This window comes from Metopolophium dirhodum, chromosome 6, assembly GCF_019925205.1.
Source record: "Metopolophium dirhodum isolate CAU chromosome 6, ASM1992520v1, whole genome shotgun sequence".
In the NCBI taxonomy this organism is placed as follows: Eukaryota; Metazoa; Arthropoda; class Insecta; order Hemiptera; family Aphididae; genus Metopolophium; species Metopolophium dirhodum.
In genome coordinates, this window is record NC_083565.1 from 9,899,701 (window position 1) to 9,917,818 (window position 18,118).

Here is an 18,118-nt window from a genome sequence, read left to right on the forward strand (position 1 = left end):
ACCCGGGACTGGCCGGCCGTCCCTTCGACGGGACCATGTGCGTTCGGTTACCACACACGCGCCGCCGCGCCGTCGACTGATAAATAATAGTAATAATAATAATATAATGCCGTCGACAACAACAAAATTATTATTAATATTATTACGTGAGGTACTCAACGCCCTTGTAGCCGAAAAAAGTCACGTTTGGCCTTTACGTGCGCTTGTTTTGCGAAAATAATATTTTATTATATTATTGGCTCAGACAGGCGTTCCCCCCCCCCCCCCCCCCCCCCCAATATTTATTTTCTTCGGTCTAGCAGTTTTCAGTATACGTATTATTACATTAATCTTTTGAAGTGTTCGGAGACCGTTCTCGTTTATTATTATTATTTTTTATTTGACATTATAATAGACGCACACAGACACCGACTGCGCGCGAAATTCATTACCGATGACCGTGAAACTCGCGGTGGCATCCGAGTGTACCTACCCAAAACTGCGACGCTTCGTACGGGCGGCTGGCCATAGTGAAAAAAATATACTCAAAGGTGATAATACACCCACCCACACACCAGAGCTCGCGCAAGTTCTTATTACCGTTTATATTATATATTTTATTATTACGTGTGGTCGCAGCCGTGCCGTGTACAATCTGGGTTAATGCAATTAAACACTCAAAGGCGCGCGCCGTGTGTGCGGTCGCCAAAAAACGATGTCCTTAAGCGCGATTATAATGTTCGTATGCTCTTTCGTGCACTCTGCGATCAGGCCGTGAAAAAGTTAATAATGCGCTCGGCCTTTTCACGTCCCACTGGTGTTATGCGTCGACTGGCGCATGATGGGTGAGTACATCGTGTACATCGTGTACGCGCCCGCTTCCATATCATATGTGGGTACTATTTTTTTATAATAATATATTACGACCATAATAGATTTCTATTATAGCGTAGAATCTACATGTTCATTTATTAGTGTTTTTGTGCAATTCCGACTAAAACGAATACCAAACAGTATTAAAGTTCGTCTGTCACGCGTTTTGTGTTGTCAATCGATATACAAATTGGGGGGGGGGGGTTGTGCTCTGTACAAACTAATGAAAATAATAGGACTAATGGTATTAAAAGCTCATCGCTAAATTCTCGCGTTCTCATTGGCATATGGTATCCGTTCCTATATTATTATCCATTATATTTGTGGGTGACCAGAAGCTTTGCACGCGAGGATAATGCATGAGCAGCACATTTTCAAGGAAAAAACCCTTTTCGTCGTATAGGTCTTTATATTATTACTATTTATTTATTTATATTTACATACATAAATATTAAATATACACAGCCTATACATATCGACGACGAATGCAAATGTTATATACATAGATAGTGAATAATCTCCTACATATTGCGAACTTAAATCTAACGAAATCATTTTCTAAATAACGAAATGTTTTTGAGAACTACACAAATTAGAATTCAATTAATTGAATTATATTTAAGAGGACTCCGCACTGGCCCACACGAGTTGTCTCCATCTTACAAACGTACAGCATAGTGAACCTGCAATTTTGAGTTGTTAACTTTAATATTTGAGTAAATTGACCTATGATTACACTTAACATGAGAACATTATTCGTGTTCTCTGGTTGTTTATCAATGTGATTATATTTTAATTTTTAAGTGGGTTATGAGTATGTAAAGTATAAAAATGCTCATAGGTAACTCGCTTTAATACAAAAATTTCGTAAAAAACCATCATGAGATCACACATAATTTTATACTTATATCATTACGTAAGTATCTTTAAGTTTGATCATAGGTCAATTCACTCTATAAGATGCTATAACAACACGAAATAGGTTCTGCTGCACTCAACATTAGATACGCTTTACGTTTATAAGACTGGAGACAACACATATATGTATACGCAAGTATGGCGTCCTTTTGTTTTGTCACCCATGAGACTTCGCAACATGAAATGTCCACCGAGTTATGCACGGGTCGCACGTCCGAACGTTCCAAACGTCTTTTCCGCTGCATGCATCGCCCATCGGCACTGTGGTACCCACCCTGCCGACACGCGGGGGACCGGTAACCACGTCACGGCCACGGTGTCTCTCGCTCGCACGCTAGCCACCGTCGCGCGATCGGAGTGGTGGGATTCGCCCACAGTTTTGCACGCACCGTTCGCGCCGAACTTGCACGCATCACGAACCGAAACGTCGCTCGAACCGGTCGTAGTGTGCGCGCAGTCCTCCCCCGACCGTCATCGTACCGTGTGTGTCGCTCGTCCCCGCCGAAGTCCCGTCCGCGTGTGTTGTTTTCTCGTCGTCGGCGCGGCGGTGCGTCACGCCACAGTGTTCTTCCCGTTCGGTTTTTCCGTCGCGTGCGCGTGTAATCGTCAAGCTGACCGGCAAACGCCGTCGCCTCCACCGCCGTACCGGTTACCGTTCGCCGCTATCGCCTGCACGTATTTCCGGTCACCGCCGCCGCCATGTACGCTTCGGGCAGCAGTCAAAAAGTAAAATAGCACGTTGACTTTATAATATTATTTATATGTCATAGTAATACCCATAAAAATAGTACACATCTGGTCGACTAAACCCCCCTGGCATAATATTTTCCTACAATTATTTTATAATACCATACGTATTGCTTGGGTATAGCACTACGTACATACTAACTTTTAAATTTGGAGGATATGGTAGAAATTTGGGGTAGACCAAGTCCCTCTCCCCTCTATTTGCACCAGTGATAATATCTATACTATACGAAAATATTATATATTTTATCGGTGGGTACTTGTGTATACGCAACGCGCTGTAACACCTCACTGTCTAGCTCTCCACATCACGTGGGGCCCGAAGATTACGGTAGAAACCGTCGAATTTACCCACTGTCCATCACGCCACTTGTACCTATTTGCTTATTTGGTATCAATTTATAAGTTGCGCAGTTTTACGATACACATTTTTCCTCGAGAGAAAATATTAAATTTAATTTTTACGCGTTTGCAATGTATAAGTACATCATATTACTATATTTCTTGCATAAATCATGATGACGTGGTTGACGATGTGATAATAGCAGAGTAATATAAAATTTGTATTTGTAATTATATTTAATATAATAATTGCCACTGTCGGTGCCTTTTAATAGAACCATTACGTGGCCATCTGTCCAACATGCGACGTCTTATATGTATACTGTATACCGTATGTAGTTAACTTACTAAAATTTTAGATTTTCGGCACAGTACAAGTCGCGTAATATATTCCTTTTAATAGCTGCAACAATTAGGCGTTCCAGGCAAGAGTCTTGAGTCTTGACCTGTCTTTGCCTGCGTATATAGGTAATATATATTCGCCTGTCTCTCGCCCACCCGACACAGATGTCACGCCAAGCGAGTAGTCAGATCGAATCTTCAGTTGTGTTTAACTGGGTTTTGTGAGAGGGCACTGCTGAGTGTAAAATATACATACGACCATATGACTATTTTAAACCCACTGTTAGAGAAGCCAACGTTTAGGTCTATTGGGGCATTGAACTTCTTTTATCTACACGGCTTGGGGCCTGGGGTTTGCTGTATATAATATTTTGTTATATAGGTACTTATATATATATTTTTAATTAACGAATAGGTAGTTTTATTATTATAAATTATAATATTTACTATTGCTACCTATACCATTATTGTAGTCTTGTAACATAATTAATATTAAGCGTTATAACCATGGATTTTCATTATATTTATATTACTTTAGGAACCTACTTTAAAAATTGTTCGAGTATCAAATATGTATTGTTATAATATTACTAGCTGTACTTAATACCATCGGTTGTGTATTTCAATAAAATATAAAAATAATAAGGGTGATCACCTCCGCAGCAGATGGTCCTTCCTATATGTATGTGCATTGTGCGCGCTTTTACACTTAATGCAGGATAGAGAAAATCTAGTTTTTATTTAAATTCTTACGCGTTTCCCACAGCTCCACGCGACCCCAGTGAACACCAGTCCACGAGCACTCACTAAACCCTTACCGACCGTCAGTTTCCCGGTTTTCGGCGAACAGGTGTCCCCGTTATAATATTACATATATTATGTTATATTGTCGTGTGCGTATACCTGTTGTATTATACGCATATGTTCGTGTGCATAACATATATGTTTATTGATCGTATATTATGCGTGTTGTTTTTTTTTCGCGGACGGAGAAGCTGCTTTCACCGTCGTCTCGTCCAAGGCTGCGTCTGGTTGTCTGTCATCCGGACAAGGCTGTGCATTTATCTCGCGTTAGCATACACGTATATTATGTTATGATGTGTGTACAGTTGTGGGAGGCGTTTGGCCGCGTATTATATGTTGTGTTCTAAATTTACGGAGCGTACGTGTATACTGTATATATATACCTAGAGGTGCGAGACGCGTATAAATAATATCGGGCAGAGCGTTCATTTATTTTATTTTATTCTTATATGCGCCGTATAACAAACACTTGCGACGAGTAACGCCTTTTTACATCATTTCGATTTCCGTTTACGTTTGAGCATAATAATTATATCCCTTAATATAAAGATTTCCCTCGGCTAGCATGAGTGCATGCAATTGTCATTGTTGTACGGCCGTGCGGGTCCCCGAGTTTCCCGATCAGCTTCTGCTATAAAACCACTGCGGCGCGGGCTTAAGCGCGTAGGACGGACCGGCCGCCGACACCTGTTGGTCCAGCTGGACCGCCAACGCGAAAACACGGTCAGCACTCTTCGAGGGGCAGGCGGATAGTGTTGGGTGATATTTGTTTTCGTATATGATATAAATAACGATAGAATATTATTATTTTATTATTCAAATCGACCCAAAAGAAAATTATCCTGAATCGCGGTGTCTCTGTTTTTTTTCTACATGATTATTATTGTTGTATTCGTTTTCTCGTTTCAATAGGAGACGACATTATAATATTATTATGAATTATTGTTCTATGCACACGGTTCTAATGTATATTAAATGGGTGTATAGGTGACTGATGTGTTTTTTCCTTCTTCCAGTCGAGTGACTTGCAGCCTGTGTATGTTTATCAGGGTTTGGGAATTTACTGCAGTCTGACTTCGGAAAATTCTACCAAATTATTTTCTTCATTCAGTGATTAATATAAATGCGTTTATACACCTTATATTACCTACTATTGAAAAGGTACAACGTGTGTAAACATTTTTACACTCTGGAGATATTGTGTACAAAGTATTAGAATGAACACCTGCAGTATGTTGTCTTACAAACGTACAACACATCAAATTTTCATTCAGTAGTTCTTGCTAGTTTTAATATTGTTAGGGTGAATTGATCTATTAACAAACTTAAATCTTAATGGTAGCCGGGCCGGATTTGACGGAGAGTTTAAGCGCACTCGTCCCGGGCAGTAGATGGTTGGGGGGAGAGGGCAGCATCCCGATGCCGAAATACTATAAAACAATTTTTTAATAAAGTGATGTATTGGATTTTTTATCATTTTATAAAATTATAAATGACTGCAGGGAAAAAATAAGAAAAGTACCAATTTTGTAAAAAGGTGTTTATATTTAACAATTCTGATTTAACTCATTTTGATTGTACTATTTACTGTATATGCAAATGTTGAAGTATTAAATTTAATTAAACTGTAATTTATTATTAATGTAACAGTGTGAAAGTTTAATTACAAAATTTTAATAGATTAATTAATATACTTATTTTTACTCGTCAAATTATTAAGGTTTATTATTTTGAATTTTTCGTCTTTAACTACCTACTTAGATATTGTATATTTTTAATTTTCTTACTGCTATGGGCCTCTAAATCGGGCATTTGAAAGTCTAAATCCGGCCCTGATGGCAAAAACAGTACCCATTGTATTACGTTGCTTTGTTGTCGATATTTTTGTTTTTATCCGATGTATGAGTATGTGATATATAACAATAAAATAATTAATGTCTAGCTTTAAAATTAAAATATCAATAAAAGCTAACGTGAAAAACAGCTGATGATGTTCTTATCTTTGAAAAACTCATCAGTCGCCGTTAAGTATAATACATACAGGATCGTGCAAAGCCACAAAACAACAATAAATAAAATATATAATATGATGACATCTCCTTGCGGTTCGTATAATGACAAAACGAAGACAACAATAATAGTGTAAAATAACACGTTCGAGAATTCACTTTTGGGTCAACGCGCATAATATAATAATTTATTATCGTAAGTTAGAGGTATCTTAGAGGACGCCATACCCACTTCAGATAGCTCGATATTTCGGCTAAACTGTCACGTCAATGACGTGCAATAAGCTATATTATTATATAGGTACTCATAATTATTGAACCCGGGCATATGATTTGTATTGCAATATGTATTGCGAATATACTGCATCTCACAATGATTAATTAGTAAAGAATTTCACATAATTTTTGTGTTTTTTTTATTGTTTTTTTTTTTTAAATTGTTATACATTTCAGAGAAAATAACACGCATGCGATAAGACATATTGTATAGACTCGTATATTATAATATATACAAAGTGTATATTATATTGTCGTTACATATAATATAATATTTTATTATCGTATTGATCGCAAAAACAATAAACGGTTATTGTTTATTTTTTCGTTCTCGTGCGTACACGTACGCTGGTGTGCACAAGCAATCTGACGTTAATTTATTACCCGGCCTACCTCGCGTAAAAAAAAAAAAAATAATAAACATGACGCGCTTTTTACCGGACGACGATGACGACTGACGAGTCTGCAGAAGCAGCGCATACGTTCGATGCATTAAACATTAGGCATTTTGTATTTTACTGTTCCAGCGTCCTTGTTTTACCGTCGTACACGTTACTCGTATACACATTGCGAATATAACTATTTGTATTATCATCATCATTCGTATATACAATATCATATCGTACAATATGTATATATGAATATATAATATATATATGTATACCTACAGTATATTTAATTGTCCATTCCGTTATACATTAATTTTCTCTGTCAATCATTGTGATTTCGAAAAAAAAATGTTCTTGGACATTATACACTTTTATGTAAAAACAAAATACGAACATTTTTATTATTTTCAGAGTACATAATATTATACTGTCGTATGCGCGATCAGTGGTTGGACATTTAAAAGACTTTAAATATGAGGTTTTCGTCAATGTACGAGTTAACGATTTTCAGTCCGTTTCGTTCAGTCGTTTTTTTTTATTTTTATTTTTTATCACACGCAGCTATAGTACCTATACATGATTCCCAGTTTGCCATGTATGATACTGGCATCGTATCGATATAATATAATATTGTTTATACAGTATAGGTACCTCTTATACATAACGTACGCGCATGTTGTATCTTATCGTAACTTAATTGTTTATTTCGCACATCGCACATGTATATTTACGAGAGTACGAAACACCGAAATGGTTTACAGTATACGGCAGTATAATATACAGTGTAATACTCACGTATATAGCCGCGTTCGACGAGCAAAATATAATCGTGGGTAAACAACAAGCCAAGATTTGTTTAAAGTTTAAACCGAATATCGACGGATGACGCGCGTATAATACAGTCGGTTAAAAATAATAATATATTCGTTTTATCGAAAACGATGTCTGAACGATTAATTTACGACGAACAGTTGGTGCGAATATATATATATTGATGATATTAACGATTTTATTGAAATGTGTGTATGTTATAGTCAACGTCGGAAAGTAGGTATATATAATCCATTTATAATATAATATATTATATTAAACTATATTTTTTTTTTTGTTCACGCAAAAGGCGTTATTTTTATATAATACACCGGAGTGAGTATCGCATAAATATTAATATGTTATGTGTTATACTTATATTTGTTGTACAGGTGGTTGTTTGTTTTAAGACGCTATTTTGTTTTCCATTCGCTCGTAATCCGTACCTATATGTACTGTCGTCGATTACGACGAGTATATTATATTACAGTGCGTATATTATATATATAGTATAATATGCTAGTGTATACATATAGTGACCGTTATTTTATACATAATATGTATTATGCAGTTGCAGTATATATATATGGTATTACGCAATATATAATATGCTGGTTCACGAGGGGGCGGGGGACTTGTCCAAGGGGCCTTTCTCAGATAGTATATTAATTTAACCTAATAAATATATGTATTATATTAAATGTATTATTGTACGAAACTATACAAATACTAATAAAAACACGATTTCGTCATAACTCATAATATTATATATTATAGAGGTAGGAATAGGTTTGTGTCTGAAATTATTATAATTTATCGTTAGTATTGTAAAGAAAATAGAGACATTTAAAAAAAAATCAAGGAGTATTGACTGCAAGTAGATACATCGGTACATGTTATATCTTGTAAATTTAATTTATTCATCGCTACGCTTAAAATCTAAAAAAAGTATTATGAGGATGCTCAGTAACGCTCTCCGCGTCGCACAAAATTATAGAAGAACCCCCCAGCTGTAAGACATATATATGTCAAAACATTTTAACTTTTAAACTTTTTCTCATTCTCATCATCGTCAAGGGCGGCTCACGTGACGGGGGTGTCTATCCCACCCACCCTTTGGCTTATTTTTGTCAAATAAAATATAATTTGATGAAGCAATGAAAGTGTATTTACCGCAATAATATAACTTCTGAAAATAGTCGAAAATTAATTTCCCCCCTTTAAAAAAAGCTAGTACATATAATACGCTTATCAGAATCCAGGAGTTCCTGTACATACCTGTATAGCTCACGACGCGGTGGTTCTTCGTATAACTATACTCTATAGTCTATACACCTCGAATGACGAACCGTTTTCTGTAAAGTATTGTATTATAATATATAATATAATTATGAGATTACATAAACGAGTATATTATTAATATTATTATTATATTGTCATGTCGTGTCATCGCGCGCCTGTGCTGTATTGTATACACAATGTATGTAATAAACAGCTCGCCCGCGACCTTTCGCCGACATAAGACTCACAGTAGTCGAAGTACAATATACAATATATTATAGGCATATATCGTATAATATAATATATTATATGTAGGCATACCTATTTGTATATTATAGGTTGTATAGGTTATATATTGAGGGTGGGTAGGTTTTCGGAACGGGTTTGGCACCGGAAATTCGCTCGGGTCGACCGTCTTCAATCATCGGACGTCTGAATTTCAGTGCAACGGCAAATGGCTATATAATAGGACGAGTAGGCGAGTGAGACGCGACGTGGAGATGCACGTGGGCGGCCCAGCCGGCAGCAGGTCGCCCACCAGCGCCAGCCTTATACCTGCAAGCTCGCGGTGCGCGCGCGACAATGGAACGCGTTATTATAATATTTATTATTATTATTACTATATATATTATTATTATAACTTAATTACCATAATTTTCATTATAATTTTAATACTAAATATACGTTACGTGTGTTTATGCGGTGGTTTGCTCTCGTTCATCGTCGTCGTCGTTGTTGTTATTTGTGCACGTCACGGCGACGACCTTCGTCCTGCAAATTGCGAAACTTAAAAGAAAAGCCCATACTACACGAGAATGTGATAATATATATGTATAAAAAAAAATAGTATATAGTTTATAGTATAGTGTGTGTTATCATATATTGTAGATAATATTATAACCGTATTATGTTTATTGATCTCTTCGTTTGTTTTCTGTTCATATCATAGATCGCGGCCGCGGTGAGCTGTTTTGGAAAATTCAGCTTGACCAAGACCTGGTGGACACCATTTCGTCAATTTACCCCGAGTGGTTCCGCCAACAACAGCAACAGCAGCAACAACAGCAGCTGCATCAACAGCAGCAGCAACAGCAGCAGCAGCTGCAGCAACAGCAGCACACTAACCCATTGACCATGCAGAACAATATTTCGCAACCGTCTCCGCCCTCAGCCGAGGTGGACGAATCACCGTTGCAAAAGTCTATGGACAAAAACAAAGAATGTGAGTAACGACCTGACTTACCTTTATGCTTAATAATATATAATATGTAGGTACATAAGTGTAACTCTATAACGGCTGTATCGCATATATCAGTCCAACAATTATTTTTATGACGATATAATATATGACTCTATAGTCGATGGAGACGAAATACATACCTGAAGGGTGGGCGGGGTTGTAATATATTGGCGTGCATATTACAGGGAGTCAAAACCGGTTAAAATATTTCGGATTTCGGGATTCGTGTTCAAAACCAGGTAACATTTTTTGCGAATTTTGAGTTTTATGTTCAAAACCGGGTAAAATGTTTTGCTGGTAACCAGCTTCCAACTCGTTTTGACGCCCTGGCATATTATGCATGACTCGTGGTCCAGTCCCACTTCCCCGGGAATATCGTGTGGGGGCGATGGAAATTCCGTTTATATCCTTCAAATCACCTATAATGTTATCTCCGTCTTACTAACGGATAACATACCAAAATATGTACGTTCAGCAGTTCCAATTTTGTGTTGTTATAACTTAAATATTATAGAGTGAAATACGATCAAATTTAAAGATAAGAACATTTTCTAAATTCGCTCGTTGATTGTTTACAATATTTAAATTTTTAAATGAAAGTTATTAGCATTTTAAAATTTTAATATTTTACATACCCATGACTTGCTTAAAAATTAAAATATCTTTAAAAAAACAACGAGAGAGCACTGCAGATAATGTTCTTATTGTTAAATACAATATTATAGGTCAATTTACTCTAATCGTATTAAGCTAACCACACACAGTTATAATTGATGTATATATAAATATCCAGTGATTTAAAATTCGAACGTTTAGACCTGTGGTTAACCGCAATAACGTATTTGAGGGGTGGGCGGGGTTGCCATTTATTGGCATGCATTCATTATTTGTGGTCCAGCCCCTTCCCCCGGGTATATCATGTGGGGGCGACGGAAATTCCGTTTATCTCCTCCAAATCGCCGGATATAACACTTATTGGCTACATATTATTCGAGATAATGACACCACTCCCGTGCATAAATATAAAGCTGTTTGGTTTACATGTAATACTTTTGTTTTTAGTAACCACTAAAGTATCTGTTTAACCGCGGTTTCACTATACCGTGGCGTTTATTGTTGTATATTATATTATATATAATCTTAATTTTTAATCAATACAATGCCGAGGGAACATTAAGTCAATGATCACATAATTATGTGTAGGTTATCTGTGGTATACAATTATTTTTCCGTTTAAACGAAATAGCATTAGACTCGTATTGTTTTGGTTACGATTATATTAGCACTATAAAACGTTATTTGTGTATATAAAAATTATGATTCATCACAAAAGTGAAATATAAGTAAACACAATAAATATTTTCGCAGGAAATCAATAATATTTTATACAATGTCTATAGCTTGTCAGTCTCATTCGCTTTTTAGTCTATAGGTTAAATTAGGTAGGTATGCCATAATACAACAAATAGTAAACATGTTTTATGAATCATTAAATCTTAAAAATTCCTATTCAATCTGTATTTCAAATATATTCCCACTAACTTAAAGCTTATAGTTAATTCGCGGAAATATTTAGAATTTTGGGACTTTTATTGGGTCTGATAGAAAACAATTGTACCATAAAGCAGTGTACCTACCTAAAGCTTTCGAGAGTATCGAAATCAACGTCTGCAATAAGGTTTTCACGTGACTGAAATACTATTTCATATTTTCATCGCATTTTATAAGAGGATCTCGTACCCGATCATATATTGTTGTATCCGTCTTACTAACGCATACCTAACGGTAACATACCAAAATGTACTTTCAGCAGTCCCAATTTTGTGTCATTAGCTTTAGTATTAGAGTGATTTGACTAATTTAAGACTTTAAGGGATTTCTTCTATTTAGGACTTCTAAGGATTTTACGATAGTTTCATTTTTAAGCGAGTTATGAGGGTTTTTTAAATTATTTTATTTTACATGCCTACTCAAAACTTTCTTGTAAAATATAATATCTTAACAAATCACTGAGAAAGCATAGATCAAAATATGTTCTTATCTTCGAATTTCAATTATTGATTATAGATTAATTTACTCTAATATTTATTTAAGAACATAAAATTATAACAATATGTGAATACGTCGTCTTTAAAATGAATTTAAAATGCACTTCATAATGTTAGGTCTATAATTGGTCTCGGTGGATGCGCCGAAAACTCGCGAAATTGCTTTAAAAAATCTGATTTCATCATTGCGATCCCGGTTGTTTATGGCGAGCTCGTGTTGTAAACATATTGGTACAATAATTATTATTATCGTCGTGACCTGTTATCGCGAGTTATTTTTCATTTCTGTTTACTCGAGTCCGTTAATAGATAAACAAATAATAATAATATTATACACATTATAATAAATAGAAACAAAAACACTCGAAAACATTGTCGTCGGAATACCGTTTTGACAGATTCTTGTTACTGGATCGTTTATAACGAAAAGTTTTCGAGATGGCGTCTCTTTTACGCACACAACACATGCACACGTTTATAAATATACACATATATATTACTCGTAGGCTTAGAAGCAGCGCTATATAATATAGGAGACGCGTGTTTAAAGTTAAAATAATTATGTTGTTTATAAACATTCGTTTTATTAGCCGACGCGTGACAAATCGCATTGTATATGTCACGATCTGTCGCCCGGGCCCCCGCCGCCGAAAATCGAACTGAAAAAATAATTTAATAATAGTCGTGAGTGAAAGAAAAAAAAACGGCGTCTACGGGCCGGACGTTCATCCCGAGTCCCGACACGGCCGGCGTCAGTGGCAGCGGTGGCGTCGCGTCGGTGGCGATGCTGTTGTTTTCGAAAAACACGACGAGATGGAGTAGCTGTTGTGTTGCCGCTGCAACGACGGCCTATTTACTGAACGATTAATGACTTCGCGCAACGGCAACAATGTATATAATTATATAATTGATCTAGCGATAAATTGTTGTTGATATTATTGCGTTTGGTTGCGTTTGTTTTTTTTTATTACATATTATTATAACGGAAGCTAATTGTTTCGAGAAAAACGGCCGAAGACAGCGGCGGCGTGCCAGATCGCGAGAGGAACGTCCGCCTCGGCCTATGGAGAGACCATGGGGTGACGCCGCCGCCGCCGCTGAGAGTCGATGACCCAAATAAACACACGCGGCCGGCACGCGATTATTGTCGCGTGCGACGACGTTCCGTCTTATACGCCTCCGCTGGATAAAAAACAAAAAAAAAAAACCAAAAACTAATAAACAAGTATATCCTTTGCGACGATGATATTCGTGTAAATACCAAAATAATATACGAAGTCGTGTTGTTATTATTACCATCGTCCGTGCACGTATACGTGACCGCGGCTCGAGCCTGTCATGCATACATTATTATTATACGCACCATTATTATTTGTGTATCTATATTTATATATATATACGTTTGTGTTTATATCCAGTCGCTGCAGTGCCTGCAGATATACATATTATTTGATCGCAATGCGATGTGATAATATTTGACGCGCTCATCACAGAAATAAATACGACGACTCCCCCTCGTCCTTCGATGGAAACGTCCGCTGTACACGGCGATTCGCCACAAACCACCACCTCTCTTTCATGATTTAATCAAAATTTGATTTTTAGAATTTTTAAGTTTACCCAAAAACCCCGTGTTTTCAATTACTTAGATTGCTTTATACCATTATAGGGACGGTCGTCTTTGCGACGATACTGCAGACTTATATATATATATATATACATTATACATATGAGCCCAAAAAGTTGTATATTCCACTATATTCCAGATATTCACAGTGTTGTTAAATTGTTTCGTTCATATCATTATTTTAAATAGAATTTTATCGTAAGAAACAACACGAGACATTCCGCGGACACCAAACTCGCAGTTGTCACGTATTCCGTCAAGAAACGGGTCGGGGACGTGAGCCGATTGATTCATCCTATAACCTACAGCAGGAAACGAATATATAGCATATTATGTTGCATGGTGTTAAAATATATTATACAATAGCTGTCATTAGGTACATGCTCGAACACGTCGTATTTTGTATGGCTATATAATATTATATTAATGCGATCATTTACTACCGATGAGGGTCGCGACCATAATATGTTATATAATATTAATACGTTAAAAGCTCCGTAAATTATGACAATTTAATTACGATTACTATTGAAGGCAATCAGCGTGTGGTCCATTCACTGAATTTTGCATCCTTGACAATATGTGTGCAGCTTATAATATATACTATACACAAACGAGTCGATTAATGTATAAAACGTGCCGTTCGATTTGCCGAGCCATTATTATGATCGTAACAAAACTTATAGGTGTATACATTTTTTTGACGTGCTCATAAAAATCACCGTCGCCGCAGGATACATAACGGTTAAAAATCCTCATCTATCGTAATCTCTCTTCATCGGCCCAATAAATCTCCGCATAGTGCAACAGTCACCTATTATTAATTATTACGAATCATCACAAATTAATTATAATATTATCATTATAATATATATATATATATATATTATATATTATACAAATGTAAACGACGCAAATAATGATAAACGATAAATGATATTATATTATACTTAATAATATTATACTTTAGTTATACAATCAATATATTGTGTTCGTAATCTTTGCTCGAGCAAATGAATTACCACCGACAATGGTTTTATAGTGCGGAATATAAAATTTGGTTTTGACAACAATAAATTAGAACCGATCGTCAAAGCGATAAGACTTCATTAAAGAAAATCAAAAAAAAAAATCGAACCTTCGGCTGGGCGACCTATATAGTATATTTTAATTATATTATCACGAATAAAATATGGTTAGGTTAGGTTATATACACGAACGTTTTATGAATATTGCAGTATATTATAAACTATATTAAGTATAAACACGTCACTCGCACTTTGCGGACTGTTGATCCACTTAAACGCTCAACACTGGTTAAAAAAACTTAATTTGCCGGATAACGCGCCGAATGTTGTTTGTGCTGTGATTTTAATTCAAAAACAACGATGAGAAATTATTGTACCTACTCGGAAAACGATATCGAGCAGAGCTTGCTTTAAACCGCGTTTGCGGACATTTTCTTTGAACGTTTTATGTTTAACCCTCGTACGAATTTCCGAAATATAACTCACTTGGGAGAGCCTGCAGAAGAAATTATCATATTAAACCTCATCCACGCAACCCAAATGTTTGGTCTTATGATTTTGCCGGACTAGCTAGGTCATGTCCAGCTTGGAGCTCAAATTTTGGCACCATATCGTGATTTAACGTTTGTATGTCAGTGGAATAATGTTCCTTTTCACATTTTTCTACCATGAACACATTTTTCTTTTTACCGTCATTGCAGCTATGGCGTTGCTATATTTGTGTTCGCGTCTTCTACCTCATGCGACGATAATCATCATTATATTATATTATATTCGATGTGCGTCTACGAATTAAAAGCACAGAAAAATACGTGGGTGCGTTTGTTTCTACTTACATTTGGTCCGTTTCCATTTCGTGAGGCGTCGCTGTGCGCGCCGAAAACATTTGAATCAATGAAAATTGAAAACATGTCGCTACAGCGTTATAACGGTAATTTACAATAATATATTTATTAGACTACATAATATACACAATGTTTGCTAATATATACTAATCATCGCTCGAAATGTACCTATAGTTTGTATTAAATGTTCACAACGAAATGTTATAGTCGACGGAATCGTTATATTATTGCTATATAGCAATGAATCGGTTATAACGGTCTTATTCTAAGATCGTTTGTTCAGCCGTCGCAATCAGTTGTCGATCTTTTTGCGTGCCAAAACCGTCTGACAGTTTAACGTTTGACCGATGTATTTCGTTTGAAGTCTACGAGACAAACTATTGGAAACCGAAATGATATTCCGGGAAGTACGCTAGAAAAAGATAAATATAATATATTATATAGGTTTTTTTGGACACGAGTGCTTGTTATGATGGTTTCTAATATTATTGTTTAGTGCAGACATGCAGCAGCAGTTGAACCCTGTGACCAAAAGTTATATCGTTCTTTCAACATGTACGTCAGAAATAAACGTGTACACATTACGACACAATTATTGTTTATTAAACATTATAACGCACATAAAATTAATAATTAGCGGAACGGCGTATTAAAAATAAACGCTGTGAATCCCCCTATCCCCCCTAGTTTTAAAATGCATCCTCTATAGAGTATACTTTGACTGACCTTCCCCAGAGTTGCGGACAAACCTGCTGGTAGATTTTCATGTATGAGTGTATGACTTGTCTATATAATATAATGCATATGTATATTAATATCACCATGAGTTGCGGCGGGGGGGGGGGGGCATGGATTAGGTGTAGTATGAACTACGAATACCAAGATAGATTCACATATAATATATTATCTATTTGACATAACGAATGAGATGTTTCCAATGTAGTCGAATCGGAAGAGATTTTAAACAAGTTTGTATTTAAAAAGACAGACGTTTGATCTTATAAACTGTTAACAGGAATTACTTTATAAAATTGGTAGGTACTATGTAAAGTATATTATATATTATGTAAGTGTCTTTGATTTGTTTATTTAAAACGGCTTTAATATTATAATTTTATTAATATATAGCTAAAATAAAAAAGGTGGATAAGTGGATGTCGCTCTGCTGTACGGTAGGTTACAAGTGGGTCACTGTAATGGATGGTGTTAAATTTGAATTCAATGATATAATATCATTGTATAAGAAAAACGATTCTGAGCGAAAACGGTCAGTCACCCTATGATATTACCAAGTATATTTGATGATATTATTGTGAATAAAGTAATTTATATATAACCTATTAACGTGGAGCCTTGTTTTAAATTTTCAATCCTTAGCCATAAAAGTTAAACATTTTATAAATTTTTAACCACAAAATAATTAATAAATTATAAATTTGATAAATGTTGTCAAAATTTGAACTTTAAATGCTTATAAAAAAAAATTGTGCAAATGTATTTTTTAATATTTTTCAACTGCTATTAAAACGATATATCAGGAGGTCTAATATTAAATTTTCACGCTTTTTTTACCCAACAAATAAAAATTTATTGATATTTATAGAAAAAAAAAACTAAAAAAAATTGAAAACTGACAATGTCCGTAAACAGCTCAAATAGAGTCAAAATATTTTCAAAATTGTATGGTGTATAGAAAATGCTAATATAAACATTCAGTGAAATTTTCAAGTATCTACAGTCATTCGTTTTTTAATTACAATAAAATAAGAAAATCGTTACATGAGAAATCGAGTGAATATCAAATGTTGTAAAAATATAAATTTCAGACGCTCATAAAAATTTAATTTAAGTTTCTTCTAGACATTTTTTTTTTGATAAAGGTAGACAAACGTATGACTAATCTTATATTACATTTTCAAATCTTAGATTTAAAAAGAAAAATTTTTATGAATTCTCATCAAAATAATTTGCTATTTTTCGTGATTTTTCCGTATTTTGTCAAAATTTGAACTTTAAATGCTTATAATTAAAAACTGTGACTAAGGATTTTTAATTTTTTTCATCTGCCTTTGAAACAATAAACTAGGAGCCTTCTATTAAATTTTCAAGCTTTTTTACTCAATAGATAAAATTTTATTGATATTTATAGAAAAAAAAAACTAAAAAAATTGAAAACTGACAATGGCTGTAAACAGCTCAAAAAGAGTCAAAATATTTGGAAAATTTTATGGTGTATAGAAAATGCTAATATAAACAACCAGTGAAAATTTCATGCATCTACGGTCATTTGTTTTAGAGTTACACCAATAACCAAAATCGATTTTGTTAAAAATCGATTTTGCGTAAAAATTCCCGTTTTTTCCTTAATTTTTCTTTTGGTTTTTCACATCGCTTTTGAAAACTACTGGGAAATTAAAATTTTGACCTCCCCAATGCACCAACGATATTCACTTTCCCATCGAACAAGATACTGAAGTCGAAAATCGAAGCATTATTTCGACTACTTATCGTGTACACAGACACAAAAATAAAAAAATAAAAAAAAAAAAAAAATAAAAAA

The 18,118-nt window shown here is 35.1% G+C and overlaps 1 protein-coding gene across 5 annotated transcripts in view; it reads left to right on the forward strand.

Moving 5' to 3' along the window:
• Positions 1 to 18,118, forward strand: part of LOC132947497 (myocardin-related transcription factor A) — a 70,705-nt gene that overhangs the window by 37,151 nt on the left and 15,436 nt on the right. For 4 of the 5 annotated variants that reach the window (XM_061017807.1, XM_061017806.1, XM_061017804.1 and 1 more), the window contains one exon: positions 9,720 to 9,992. In XM_061017807.1, the coding sequence (XP_060873790.1) occupies positions 9,905 to 9,992 (88 nt within the window). In that variant the 5' untranslated portion in view covers positions 9,720 to 9,904. Of the gene's footprint in view, positions 1 to 7,482; positions 7,731 to 9,719; positions 9,993 to 18,118 lie in introns of those variants that run through there. The other variant, XM_061017805.1, reaches the window with a different exon arrangement.